The sequence below is a fragment of the Pseudorasbora parva genome, chromosome 6, assembly GCF_024679245.1.
Source record: "Pseudorasbora parva isolate DD20220531a chromosome 6, ASM2467924v1, whole genome shotgun sequence".
In the NCBI taxonomy this organism is placed as follows: domain Eukaryota; kingdom Metazoa; phylum Chordata; class Actinopteri; order Cypriniformes; family Gobionidae; genus Pseudorasbora; species Pseudorasbora parva.
Window position 1 is genome coordinate 34,851,648 of NC_090177.1, and position 14,229 is coordinate 34,865,876.

Below are 14,229 nucleotides of genomic sequence, written 5' to 3' on the forward strand. Positions count from 1 at the left end.
CGCAGATGACAATGTGTGACAGGGATGTAGCTTCTCCTAACGCAACATATTTAGTTCTCCCAGTGAGACAAGAAGAAAACCAGTTGTGGACCGAGTCAAAGAGACCGATGGTGGAATGTAAACGGTAAAGGAGGATGTTATGGTCAACTGTATCGAAAGCTGCAGTTAAGTCCAGGAGGATGAGAAGGGATGGGGAACCAGCATCTGCCGCCATCAATAGATCATTTGTGACCTTGACCAAAGCTGTTTCTGTGCTGTGTCATGAGCGGAAACCAGACTGAAATTTCTCATAAAGATTGTTATGCTCCAAATGGACCTGAAGCTGTGCAGCAACAACTTTTTTCAGCACCTTAGAGAGGTATGGGAGGTTGGATATGGGCCTAGTTGTCAATAACATCTGGGTCTAAAGTAGGTTTTTTAGAAGTGGTCTGATGATAGCAGTTTTTAGAGATGAAGGAACAAGGCCAGCCTGGAGGGAATTATTAATAATCTTGGTTATAAATGAATTTAAGACACAGAGGTTAGATTTTACCATGGCTGAAGTAAAAGGACCCAGTGCACAGGTGGATGGTTTCATTTTTCTGATGATGTCCTCAACCTCGAGCTGTGTGATGATGGAGAAGCAGCAGAGATGTTGGAAGGTCCCTGGCTGTGGATCAACAGACGGGACAGGCATAGCGGAGGTGCTAGACAGAAGCAAGTGGATGTTGTCTACTTTGTTCCTACAAAAGGTCATGAACTTATTGCACCTCTCTTCTGTGGCTTCTGAAAAAGAGTGAGTTTGCGGTTTGAGGATGTGATTTATAGTGGAGAAAAGCTTCTTGGAGTTTCCAGGGTTATTGTTGATGATGATGCAAGAGTAGAAATTATCTTATAAACTAGTCATCTAATAAGATTAAATATCAAATGTCTGTATAATATGTATTCTTTTATCCCTTTTCAGGCCAATAAGAGCAGGGTTTCTGTTGGTTTTATGAAGGTAAATTTAAATAATTAGTTTACCCAGAAATGAAAATTATTTAATTAATTACTCACCCTCATGTCGTTGGACACCCGTAACAACTTCGTTCATCTATCCACAACTTTCCCGAACTCTAACCTTTCCCCTAATCGCTATGGCAACGTAGAACACGCCGGTATCCAACTTCCGGTTTACGTTAGTCTGTACTGTTATCAGATAAACGCTTGGTTGTATTATGAGGATTCAGGAGTAGACTTTTACAACAACGCTTCAGGCAAAATGATCAAATGTCCCAGATGGTCGCATGGATCTGACTATCTTACAAGAACTTACTAATATCTGTAGCACTAAGCGTTTTACCTGAGTTATGCGGTGCACACATTTTGCCACTGTGTGGTAGGCTGTTCCTATGATCCACGCAAGAATTACCTTCCGTCCATGCGCCTGTAAATTGATTTTATTTTATTATAAATAAAGGTTTATTTGTTTCTAGTTATTTATTTTGTTAGATATTTCCACTTTGCGGGAGTCCCGCAAAATAATTTTATTTTCCTGCGACACGCACACAATAATATCTTGCCACCCGCATCTCACCATCAACTATGATCCCGCGCCGCACTCGGTTGTGCTGGGTCCCGCGTTAGTGCATGTCTCTATTTAACGTTAGGTTGTTAGAGCGGTCTTGCTACACAATAAATCTGTAAATTATTGAAAACAATATATACCCCTTGCAAACAATATACCCCTTGCAAACAATTATACAGTTGTACTGCAGTATTTTAAACAGGCTAGGTTAAACTAATATATTATATAAACTCAATAATTAAATTTACAGCAATTAAATGTTAATTTGTATTACAATGCACTTAAATTAATTGAAGTGCATGCATTTTTTTCATGTTGATTAAAAAAAAGTCTACTGACAATGTCTGACATGATTTCAACAATTACAAATATTAAAATATAAATATTACTTCTACATCACAATTCTTGAGTTTATTTGAAGCTCGTTGGGCATTGAATGGGTGCGTATGGTGCTAGGCAACATGTCAAACGGGTCCGTTTATGTTGCATGGTTTATGGAAGCAAGTAGGTTTCTGAGGTGAGAGACCCAGGTGCTCAGCGCTCATTAACCCTAGCGAGAGCAGCCTCAACTCGGCTCGTTCTTCTGACGACTGCCCCTGCCTGGTAGAAGCCCCTCACATGACGCAAATTCGCGTCTGTTGTGTAGTGAATGAAGCGAATGGAGTCAAAATGTTCATGCGTCCATGTTCGCACGAATAGCGCTATTTATTCGCGTCACTCGCGTCTGATGAACGCAGCATAACTGTTATGTGTGCTAAACCGGAACTGAGATGCCGTCAACCGGAAGTATCGAGTGTCATGGCGACGCCCACTAAGACTTGCAGGAAAGTTGTGGATAGAACACAAATGAAGATATTTTTGTTGAAAGCTGATGGCTGAGAAAGGCTTCAGATAGGCCTCCATTGGCATTCAGTACATTCCCACTCACAAGACCCATAAAGGCACTAAAAACGTTGTAAAGTCCATCTCACTACAGTGGCTGTACAATAATTTTACAAAGCGATGAGAATAGTTTTTGTGCGCAAAAATAATCTAATTAATTACTTTATCCACCAAGTTATTGTCTTCCGTGTAGGTTTTGGACGTGAACTCACGCGGTAGCGGCGCTCCTCCTCTTCCGGGTCATGGATCTGAACGGCAGAGCTGTGTCATATTCTCACACGTCAAGTTCACGTCAATAACTTGGTGGATAAAGTCGTTATTTTGATTTTTGTGTGCACAATAACTATTTTCATTGCATTGTAAAATTATTGTACAGCCACTGTAGTGAGATGGGCTTGTATCTATGTTTTTAGTGTCTTGTGAGTGGGAATGTACTGAATGCCAATGGAGGCCTTTCTGAAGCCTTTCTCAGCCATCAGCTTTCAACAAAAATATCTTCATTTGTGTTCTATAGATGAACGAAGGTGTTACGGGTGTCCGACGACATGAGGGTGAGTAATTAATTAAATCATTTGTATTTTTGTGTGAACTAACCCGTTAAGATCTTTTTACGACCATTAAAGAAAGCACACAATGAGTTATATTAGTGACGCTTCAAAGTTTGAAAATACAATTTTAAAAGGTCTTCATAACTTTTACAAAAAATAGCTTAACGTTATAGATAAGAAATCTTGGGAAATCTTGTGAAAGTGATATCTGATACCTTAGACGATTTCCCGGCTGTGCTGGCTTCCATTAAGAAGGTACCATGCAAGCATTTTCGGTCGATGGACCGCACCTGGAATTCAGGTCAGCCAACTATCCTGAGACCCCTGCCCGGATATGTGCCCAAGGTTCCCACCACTCCCTTCAGAGATCCCTTAGCTGCCCCAGGAGAAGGCAGACCAAGTCCTTGCTTTGTTCTGTCCTGACTGCGCTTTGGTCGTGGACCAAACGCAGAGCTTCAGGACCTCAGACCAGTTCTTTTACTGTTACTGAGGCCAGATTTTTGTGTACATAGAAAAAGTCTTAGATCTTTGAGTTTAGCTCATGAAAAATGGGGGCAAAAACAAAAGTGTTCTGTTTATAATTTTGTTCAGTCTAGATTGCATATAGGCTTTACAGCCTTTTAAGTTCAAGGTGATCCACAGGGGACACAGATGTTTGTGGCTGACTTCCTCTCCAGGGGAGGGGCTGCAGAACAGACGGCTTCCCGGCCTGAGTCGGGCGGTTGGGATATGTGCCGGGAGTTGCGTGGTTTAGCGAGGTCTGTGAAGGGAGAGAGAGTTCGGAGACAAGCGACATAAGTGGATCAAGTTCAAATGAATAACACCTGTGTCTTGTTCCAGTAATGGGCGTGAAGATGGCATAAAATCAGCTCAAGGAGCATATTCAAGGATAGAGACTTGAGCCCCTTTCACACTGCACGTCGGACCCGCAATATTCCCGGAACATTGCCGGGTCGCCTTCTGTGTGAAAGCAACCACGTCCTTTCGTGGATTGATTACCGAATAATCGGTATTGGGATTGATTACCGAATTCGACCCGGGTCGGGGACCTAGTAACATTGCGGGATTCGACCCGGGACAAGCGCTGTGTGAACAAAAGCCGAAACTAATGCCGCAACGTGTACGTAGTTATCGTGCGACTCCTAGAGCTTGTTTTTTCAATAATATAACCCTGCAGTGAAGAGCTAGTCGGTGTTTTAAAGGCAGAGAGTGTTCGTATACAAAAGAAACTAAAATTAAACAAGCAGAAATGTGCGCAAACTGGACACAAGTCGAGACCACGGAGCTCCTTACTATCCACGCTGAAGCTGAGATCGCTCGCCATTATACGTCACATCCAAATGTCACGTGTCAACTCGACCCGGGACCGTTAAGCGTTGTGTGTGAAAGCGCACATATTACGGTATTTCGCTGGCAGTGTGAATGGACCAAATCTAGCGGCCCGGGAACAAGTGCCGGGTTGCATTATCTGTGTATTTGCCGGAATTGCAGTGTGAAAGGGGCTTTGCAGGAGATTTGGAAGCTGTGGGAGAAGCTACAGTGAGTAGACTGACACATGGACTGATTTATTGAAAATGTTGTTGTATTGCAAAATGCTAATTTCGCAAATGTCTTGTTGTTTTGTTTGGAAATAAACACTTTGAGTCTCCTGAAAGCCGACCCTGTCTTCTTCCGTCCTTCCAAAACTGACTTTTGTTACATCCCTTCATTTCCTTATTGTTCAAAATTAAATTAAATTGTTCCCTAATTGTTAAAAGGTGACTGATTAAATGTAAACAAAAACTGAAGGCAAAAGCAGTTTTGTTTTATTTCAAGGTTTATTTGTTGCCTACAATACATCTTCAACCAGTTACTACAAGGCAGATATAAAAACAAAACAAATGTCAAAAAATTAAATTAAGATCATGAAAATAGGTAAATGGCAACATTCATAAATATGTACATCTTTACAAACAGAATGTTTAAAAGGAGGAAAAGTGCAAAAGTAACAATTCCAATGGATAACAGTCCCCACCAGTGAAACAAGAAACAAAATGTACAACTAAAAAAAGGAGACTATAGAAACATACTTCATTAAAAGCTTCCGTCCATATTTATATTCCGTTTATTTACACTAGTAATTTTATTTAAATCATTTACTCCTGGTTTCAGCTTTCTTATTTAATTGTAACATTTTGTTTTGTAACATTTTGTAATGTAACATCTTTGAACAATGCTTATTCAACAACAGAGCTACACAATATAAACCTTTTTCCAAAACCATACCAGCTGAACAACCAGACAAACACAGAGTGGGGGGAATAAATAAATAAGAAAAATAAACTGAAATGTGCTGTGAAAATCACTAATAAAAATATCTAAATCTTTGGGATGACAGACAGTGTGTAGTTTGAATGCGGAGACAGGGTGGGGACAGCCAATGCTGAATATTTTAAACACTAAACACAATTAAATTATCAAACAACAGATAATATTAAACTCAAATTTACATCAAATTACAGTACTTTTCTGACACCTCAAACTTCTCATTCTGCAACATGGTCCCCTGAACAGATTAACCTAAAATTAACACACTATAAATTATATTGTCATGTGTTTTTTGCCAGTTACATCTTCTAGTGGTGGTCCTGACATAATGCTAAATTAAATTCAATCTAAAAACAGTATTGCAATTTTACTCCATAGTTACTGATAAGACTATGCTAATTTGTTTGTAACTAGGATTTTAACAAAACTTTATCACCTTTTAAATATACTTATGACTTTCCAGTCTGATAAATCTATATCTATATCTAATGTACAGCATAGTAAAATATATATGGATTCTATATTCTTGGCCTGGAGAAAATGTGGCATGCAGATATTACAAATTACACACTGAATGGTCATTGGCTGATGTTAGCATAGTTTCCTGTAGATGCAGCCACCTACACAACCAAATTTACTAACGTTTACACCATTACAAGGGAAATATTGAATTATTGGCTGAAGGAACTTTCAACATGTATACACAGAAATTATGGCAGATAATTTAATTAACGTCACCAGGCATGTGCGCCTTAGGTGGCTTATCTTAAAGCTTGTATGACAACATTTATATACATGTACTAGAATATTATAACCAGTAGTTTGAGAATATTGTAACATTTTAAGAGAGAAATAAGTGAAAGTAATGTCTATGATTTAAGTGTAGCCAGTGTTTTTCTTCCATTTTCTTTCTTTTCTTAATTACTGTTCCTTTTGAAACTTAGGTCATGGTACAGGTCAGATCATGATGATGAAGTCATGTGACAATTATTGGGTCTTAACATTAAGGAAAAGATATAATTTAAAATATGTTGTGTACAATGTTCCTGTTTGGATTTGTGTTCAAGTGTATAGATGAGCAAAGTAATGCTTTAATCTATAATTTGCAAATTGTATGATGTGCACTGAGAAAGTACAATGAATTACTGTTAAAATATATCATGTGCTTAGTGTTGTGCTTTAAATTGTGTAACATGTTCCATGTGGACGTTTATGTTTATTGTGTCATTTCCTCCTTGTATGTTCTGAGCAAAGAACATACATGCATGACATGTTGTCCATCATTTCTTCTTCTTATGCAAAACTGCTAGAGCTGAGACACTGGAACTTTTCCCTCAGTGACTGGACAATCGTGGGCTGATTTGCGTCCTGCTGGCTGCAATCCGGATCATTCCACAAGTATTCCTGCAGAGCCATATCAGGGTTAGTGGAAACCTGCTGTCCTTTTACGAGGGTACCTTCAGGCGGGGTGCAGTACTTCACTGCGGTTTCCGACAGACTGTGTGGCTTTGCTATTTCTTGCTTCTGTTCTTCACCCTCATCTTCTGAACGGATCTCTACATAATCATCATCATCATCTCCAGTGTCTTTAAAGTTGGCCAGATAATTCTCAGTGGCACTTTGCGCATTCAGAGGCACATTTCTGTTCAGCACAAGTATTTGCTGGGAGTCACGTAGTGTGATATCACATGGCAATGAGAGGTCTGAAGATCCTTGGACTTGGCATTCTGGGAGGCTGTGCTGTCGAGGCATCTGTGTCCTTGATTCTTTTCCATTCACTTCCCACACCTGATTACACAGACCCCTGCCATTTTCTTTTCCAGCCTGGTCGATCAATGAAGATGAGGACTGGCAGCGATTATATGAAGAAACCTTAGTGTTTCGTGGTCCAATTGAAGAGTAAATGTGATCAGAGTCATCTTTACTTGGTGCTACACAAGCACTCCAACGTTGATTGGGTGGAGTACAAGGAGTAGGTGGGAGGTTCTTCAAAGCAGGGGTTGAACTTGCAGGGGTCAGTCTTCTCTGTGGGGTTGAAGTACATACTGCTGTTTCTCCTGACCAAGGCACAAAATCAGCAAGTTCCCCATTACTATAGGTGCAGTTCAACCAGTCAGACTCTTGTGTAGAGCTCTCAGATAAGGAGCTGGAGCTGGGGTAAAGTGGATGAGGGCCAGCAATACTGATAGATGACTTCAGCACTGGAGGAGTGGTCGGGGAACCCTTAAAAACCACATGTTCATACAAATGGGAGTACTCTGCTATTCTTGCACCTAAGCATAAGAAAGAAAGAGAGAAATAGGCATTCATAGACCAATGTACCACATTGTTTAATCTTTGCATCTATGAGTAAAACATTGTAGAACAAAGAAAGAATAACATTATCCATAAAGTGTCTTACCTATTGCAGTGCCACCTTGTTTCTTCTCCTCCAATATAGATGCTAGGTCCTTTTGTTTGCTTAGCCTTAGCTTAGCACAACTGGGTTCATGGTCCATGCTCTTCATCTTCAGTAACTGGTTGGCCCTTTTTATCTTCTGACTGTACTGTCTAGCCATGAGGAACACTCTGTTTTTGCCCTTCTCCCCAAGATCAAGAACCTGGTCCCCAGCTTCCCCAGCCATCAGCAGACTAGAGGATCCAGAGTCCAAGCTAGTAAACAGGGTATGCAGCTCTGAGTCCTTTGGTGAAGAGATGTCCTCGTCATCCATCCGGAAGCTTCCACTGCTTAGTCTTGCGAGTTTATTGCGAATACTCTTCACTGTGCCTGGTTGAGGCTCAGGGGTAGGGGGCAGAGGAAGGGAAGGGGCTCCATCATTCTCATCCAACCTAGTTTCTGGGAGCATGTCTGGAGTGTTAAGGATGGGGATCTGGAAACCTGGAGGGGGATTCGAGGCTGGTGGGTTGGGTGATCCGGGTGCAGCACAAACAACAGGGATTGTTTTTAAGGGTAATTTACATGAAGAATCACTTGACTTTTGTGTAGAATTAGCCTTCTTATTTGGAGATTCTGGTGCTTTGAATTGGGGATCATTACTTCTCTGTTGTAACACGTTCACTTTACTTGGGGAGTTGTGTGTTTTTCTTGGAGAGTCTTGTGCTTTGTTTGAGGAATCATGCGTTTTTGGGGGACAGTTCTGTGTTTTACATGCGTTGTCTGTTCTGCTTACAGGAAATGCAGCTGGAAGTCTGTCCGGTTTCTTTTCATTTTTTCGGATGTAGTTTTCCAAATCTGTCCAGATTTCATCAACTTTCTCCAATGTATGATCAGTTGTGGAAATCTGAGATGTTTCTGAGTCTGAAAATGCAGCAGAGGAATTGTGGGGCTGATCTGCCTCTGTCATAGTTGTAGGACAGATTTTGTCCTCAGATACAAACCCTCTTAAAATCTGGCTAGCCATGAGATCTACCTCAGATGTCTGCAAACTGTCTGGCTTTCCATCATCCATCTCAGCTGCAAGGACTGGGGGCTCCCGAAAGACAATGGTGTCGTAGACATTCTCCTCATCCTCAACGATTTGCAGCTCACATGTCTCAAATGGTTCCCCATCTTGACCAGAAAACCTATTGCTCTCACATGAACTTTCAGTTTCAGTTGGAGTTATGACAACTTGAGGAGCTATCCTAGATTTGACCTCTGCTACCTCAGGGAGTGCATGGTTAACTTGATCTTTGCGGATAAGCCCCATGGCCTGAAGCTCCTCATAGCTAATGTTGTCATAAACATTTTCAATATCATCAATCGTTAACTGCTCGGCAGATGATGACCCTGAGATTTCATTGCTTGAAGACTCAGTCTGGTTGTTAGTCTCTTCCTCTTGTAGGGCTCGCTTGGTAGGACTTAGTTGCTCACTTTGGTTTTCTCCAACACTGCTGGCCCTGCGAAGTATTCTGCTCCTGCTTGTAGGAAGGTCTAGGCGTGATGCTTTATTCTGTTCAACATGCCAACTACAGGGTCTTTCGGAATGGTCAGCAGTCTCATGGTCACTCTCAGCATCATGACTGCTTATCTCATTCTCCGTTGGCAGGAACATCTGATAGATGTCTTCATCATCATCAATTTGAAAACTCTTTTGACGAGTGGGAAACATAGCCCTCCGTACTCGATGGTCTGTCCATATGTTGCGGAAAGAAGGTTCCTGTCCAGTTGCCAGCATGTTGCGTGTGTTGTATTCATTTCCATCTGATTCAGGAGGTGCAGTCACCCGTAGGATAGGGGGGGTGATAACCTTATTTTGCAGGGACTCTTTAGCAGTCTGAATGAAAAATTTAAAATAAAACTTTTTAGCATACATATATAAGATTAGTGCTGCCAGAACTAAAATAAAATGTGACCCGTGCTAGCAAAACGAGTTGGAATGCGCTCAGGCTAAAGGGTCTTGCACACTGTGCGATTTTTCAAAATCCTTTGCGAATGTTGCATGTCAGACTGTACGAACATGATCCCCGATGTAAGCCATGTCACACTGTAAGATCTCAGTTGTCATTAATGTCAGACTGTACGATAGTCAAGGCATGCTAAAAACGGATGCGCACAAGAAAACTCGTCCAGAGTTTTATATCATCAATGAATGACGCGTGTTCGGGGGCAGTGAGCTGCATTACACGCGGGACTGAAATGCTGGCTACAAAGAAATCTTTTAGGATTTGCAAAATTTGTCTCAGACAGCCAAATCGTGGGCAAAATGGCACAGTGCATCCATCTTCATTTTGAGCTACAGGCAAATAAGTGAAAAATTTACACTTCGAATTTGAATTTTTATTTTATTTTTTTTACAAAAAATTAAGCCGTCGTCTAGCAACCCCAATGCTCCACATAGCAATTAAATATCTAAAAGTAACTTTATTTGTACGTTTTCTGAGAGGGGTACCTTTCCTTTGTCCATTAAAACTGTCAATTTTCTCTGCTTGTTTCTGGACAACTGCTGCTGCCTCTCAGCCTAAGTTTGGAATTGTTTTAAAGCACAGTATTCCAACTTTGTTAATATTCATACCAAATTCTCAATGGCATAAGTCTGAACCAATGAAATGTGATTTTCAAACTCATGCTGATGTAAATAAAATGATCTTCCTCGCGTTGACTGACAGATCAGAAGCGTGTGCTTAAAGATGCCTCAGGCAGTGCGATATATACACAGAATTACAGTGTTTCAAAATATCTTTTTGAGCGCGTATTCACATATTCATGCAAATCTGTTATGTCTTAAGTTAACGTTTGGTTAACTGTTGTAAAAAAACATCAGAATGTTTTTTTTAATAGAGAATGTGAAAACAACAAAAACAATATCGTTTTTTGAAAATGTGCTCAGTGTGATTCATTTTGCCAGCACAGGTCACAAATATTGATAACGACAATTTGTTGATATATTGATTAGTGAGATTTTATCAAGTTTTTAAAGTATAGGAGCAACCTATACTTTGTGTAATGATCTGTTTGCTTTTTTTAAGTACATGCAAGCCAAATTCATTCTTTGAGGCATGTTGCTAAATCTCAAAATAATTATTTAACAAAATAAGTAGTGATGTGAACTATTTCCCAGCCACATCATGTGTCACCATGTCCTTACCTGAAGGTCTGCATGAGTAAGGTTGTGGTTTCTCCACTGGTCAATGCTGTCCACCGACACTTGCTGGTTTAGTCTTTTCCGGCTACCCTTCCCTGGCACTCTCAACTTGCCCCCAGAGCTCTGGTTGTGCAAAATTTGTCTCTTAGATTTCATTTTCATAATCATTTTTAAATTTGAAAATAAGAAAGGTGCATGTCCTTTGCAAAGATTGCAGGCACAATGCTAGGCTATGACGAGTCAGGTGCCTTGCACAAAAGACCATAGTGATGAAAAAGACTGAAAACCTGATGTCAGAGGTTGCAGTTTCTCATCATTATGTCAGCAGATCAGATCCTACACCCTTAAGGCCATGATATACCCATGGTGAAGTTCTTTTTTGTTCTTTGTTTAGGTGTAAAACTAAATTTGAAATATGTGAGCAGCGATATACGGTTATCGAACATCTGATGCCGCCCACTCTACTGAGATCAAGGTTTAGATGAATATGTAAATGTTAGTTGATTCGAACTCCCAAAACGAACTTTGTTTTGGCCTGATTTTGTTCTAAATAATGTCACATAAGTTCATTTTTTGATTTCGCTTGAAGTATATCGGGGCCTTTAACCTACTAGCATCTCCTTGTTTGCTCCTATTTTAACTGACCTATAAGTAATTATTAATCGAGTGAAAATAAAAACATCAAATGTCAATCCAGACTAACCAAACCAGTATCATCCTCATCATCAGCATCCTGTGGATGTGGCTCTTCGTCTACATCACTGTGGTCACCAGGGTCCAGAGATTCCTGTGATTCGCTGACAAGGCTACGGGATCGGCCAATAGAACCCAAATGGGCCACGGGTGACAGCAGAGTGACTCCAAAACTAGAGCGCTGTGAGGAGCAAATACATTTACAATTTTTTGTATTACTTGTTTAAGATTCCTCATTAGATTAATGTTTGCATGTTATGTGTGGTGTTCTTTACCTTCTGAATATCTGGACTGGATACTACAGCAACAATAAGGAAGACAGAAAGAAAAAACAACAACCAATCAAGACAATGTCTAAATGATTAACATTATTTGCACGCATATTTTTTCTCAATCATATTTGTTCAAACAAATGCCACTTACTTATATGTTTGGAGTTTTTCAATAACTTAGATAGGGGCTCTGAGGAGACAGAAAGACATGTACAGCAAGACAGACAAAAAGAATGAGTAAAATGATAATTAATGACAAATGTATGTTTGTTTGTTTGTGCTGTGGGCCTCACCAGTCTTCCTGCGTACTCTCCGGGGCGAGGGACCCTCTTTAGTGTTCACTCTCTTGTCATCAGAGTTGTAGTTTAAACTTGGGTGGTCTGAAAAAAGTGAACAAAAGTGTATGAAATCAAGTCATTGCTAACACAAATTAAGTACCAAATATAGAGGAATATGGCTTTCAAGTTTAAATAATACTTACTTGCGGTATCCATATCCAGAATGGCCTGCTTAGCCTGTGGACAGACAGAAAGAAAACTGACTTCCTCAAATACTTCCTCAAAGTATTTATTAGTGTGTAGTATGTGTGTAGTATTTTTGATGTCGTACCTTGAATTCATGCTAATTATAATATTTTGAAATTGTATTATTTTTTACAAAATAAAATCATTACGAATTATTCATTTTATTATTTAAACTATTAAAATAATGTTTCTAAAAAACTGCATGTTCTTAATGCAAAATGTTCTTTTATTCTTGAGGCAAAATATGAGGCAGATACAATTAAAGGTAAATTAAATGTGCATAGAAAAAAAAATCTGGACTTTATAGTTAAATCATTTAAATGAGTATACAGTCAGTATACCTTTAAGCATACCTAAATAAGAGTAAACTGAAATGTACACCTTTTCTAAATGCCCTCTGGGTGGCGTTATGCCTTCACTTCTGTAAGTACAGAAACTTCTGCTTCACCTTCGAAGTTCTTTCATTCTATTTAAGATGTGAACTACTTTATCATGACATAGTTGAGTGTAAATGAGTGCCACAGCTGCCTAATCACTGAGCACATTGAACAGAAGTAGAGTTAGGACAATGTGTCTATGCGCACGTTCTTACCTTGGCCGGTATTTTGGCGGGATGGTTTTCAAGGATCAGTCGTTTTAGATGCAGGACCCACATTCTCTTGTCCTGTTGAGACTTTGCCTGAAAGAGGATTAGCGATATATCAGCACAATCTGCAAATTTAAGATAATTTACTGACACACCTCTACAAAACAACTGTGACCGAGCCATCCCGCAATCAAAGAACATCAACACCAATCATCAAAATCAAAACAAACACTTTCATCAACCGGGTGAACGTCAGCACAATCAGTAACTAACATACAGATGTGATCGACTGGAACCGCCACTCAGCAGTGACGCACTTTACACAGTTCATTTGAAAAGAAGGTAAACTTTCAGATTTTTTGTTATAATGACACAGGGTCATGGATGGATGGATGGATGGATGGATGGATGGATGGATGGACGGACGGATAGAAGGCTGCATGGATGTTCTATTACATAACATCTTAGGGTTAAAGACGACCATATGACTGGACATGTACTATCTGCTGAGATAACAGTGAGCCACCCAATTATAGGAGACGAGGTGATTTATGGCCATTCTGTTGGTTCTGTGGCACACACTGCATCATATTTATGACTTCTCGGCTCAGCTCCAACATACAGGTCAGATGTAACAGCACTGGCTTTAGGCGAGACTCATACTGTGACTCTCTCACACACACACACGCATGCACGTAGAATTTCCATGTTTTATGGGAACTTTCCATAGGCTTAATGGGTTTAATACTGTACAAACCGTATTTTCTATCCCCCTACACTGCCCCTGCCCCTAAACCTACCCATCACAGGAAACATTCTGCATTTTTACTTTCTCAAAAAAAAAAAAAAAAACTCCTGTGTGTTTTATAAGTTGTTTTCCTTATGGGGACCTAAAAATGTCCCCACAAGGACAAGGATTTCGGATATTGCCATCTTTGTGGGGACATTTTGTCGACACACACACACACACACACACACACACACACACACACACACACACACACACACACACACACACACACACACACGCTCATGTGTGCGTATATTCATACATGCTCAAGCCTGTATGTAGATGGGTGTGGTTTTACTAGGGTAAAGTTCGCGGTGATTGGCTATTTGTCAGAAGCCTGGCCTCATGCAGAACAACTGTGTGTTGGACATAACCTGCTCATCTTCAGTTACATGGCGTGTGTGTGTGTGTGTGTGTGTGTGTGTGTGTGTGTGTGTGTGTGTGTGTGTGTGTGTGTGTGTGTGTGTGTGTGTGTGTTTGTGTGTGTGTGTGTGTGTGTGTGTGTGTGTGTGTGTGT

The 14,229-nt window shown here is 40.2% G+C and overlaps 1 protein-coding gene across 3 annotated transcripts in view; it reads right to left on the reverse strand.

Annotated features, from left to right (window-relative positions):
• Positions 1-4,759: 4,759 nt before the first annotated feature.
• LOC137078935 (pleckstrin homology domain-containing family G member 1) overlaps positions 4,760-14,229 on the reverse strand; it is a 68,138-nt gene continuing 58,668 nt past the window's right edge. For all 3 annotated transcript variants that reach the window (XM_067446784.1, XM_067446785.1, XM_067446783.1), the window contains 9 exons: positions 12,929-13,015; positions 12,294-12,327; positions 12,106-12,192; positions 11,964-12,002; positions 11,816-11,838; positions 11,551-11,721; positions 10,851-10,970; positions 7,685-9,539; positions 4,760-7,556 (listed from right to left, as the gene is read on the reverse strand). In XM_067446784.1, the coding sequence (XP_067302885.1) occupies positions 6,577-7,556; positions 7,685-9,539; positions 10,851-10,970; positions 11,551-11,721; positions 11,816-11,838; positions 11,964-12,002; positions 12,106-12,192; positions 12,294-12,327; positions 12,929-13,015 (3,396 nt within the window). In that variant the 3' untranslated portion in view covers positions 4,760-6,576. The remainder of the gene's footprint in view (positions 7,557-7,684; positions 9,540-10,850; positions 10,971-11,550; positions 11,722-11,815; positions 11,839-11,963; positions 12,003-12,105; positions 12,193-12,293; positions 12,328-12,928; positions 13,016-14,229) is intronic.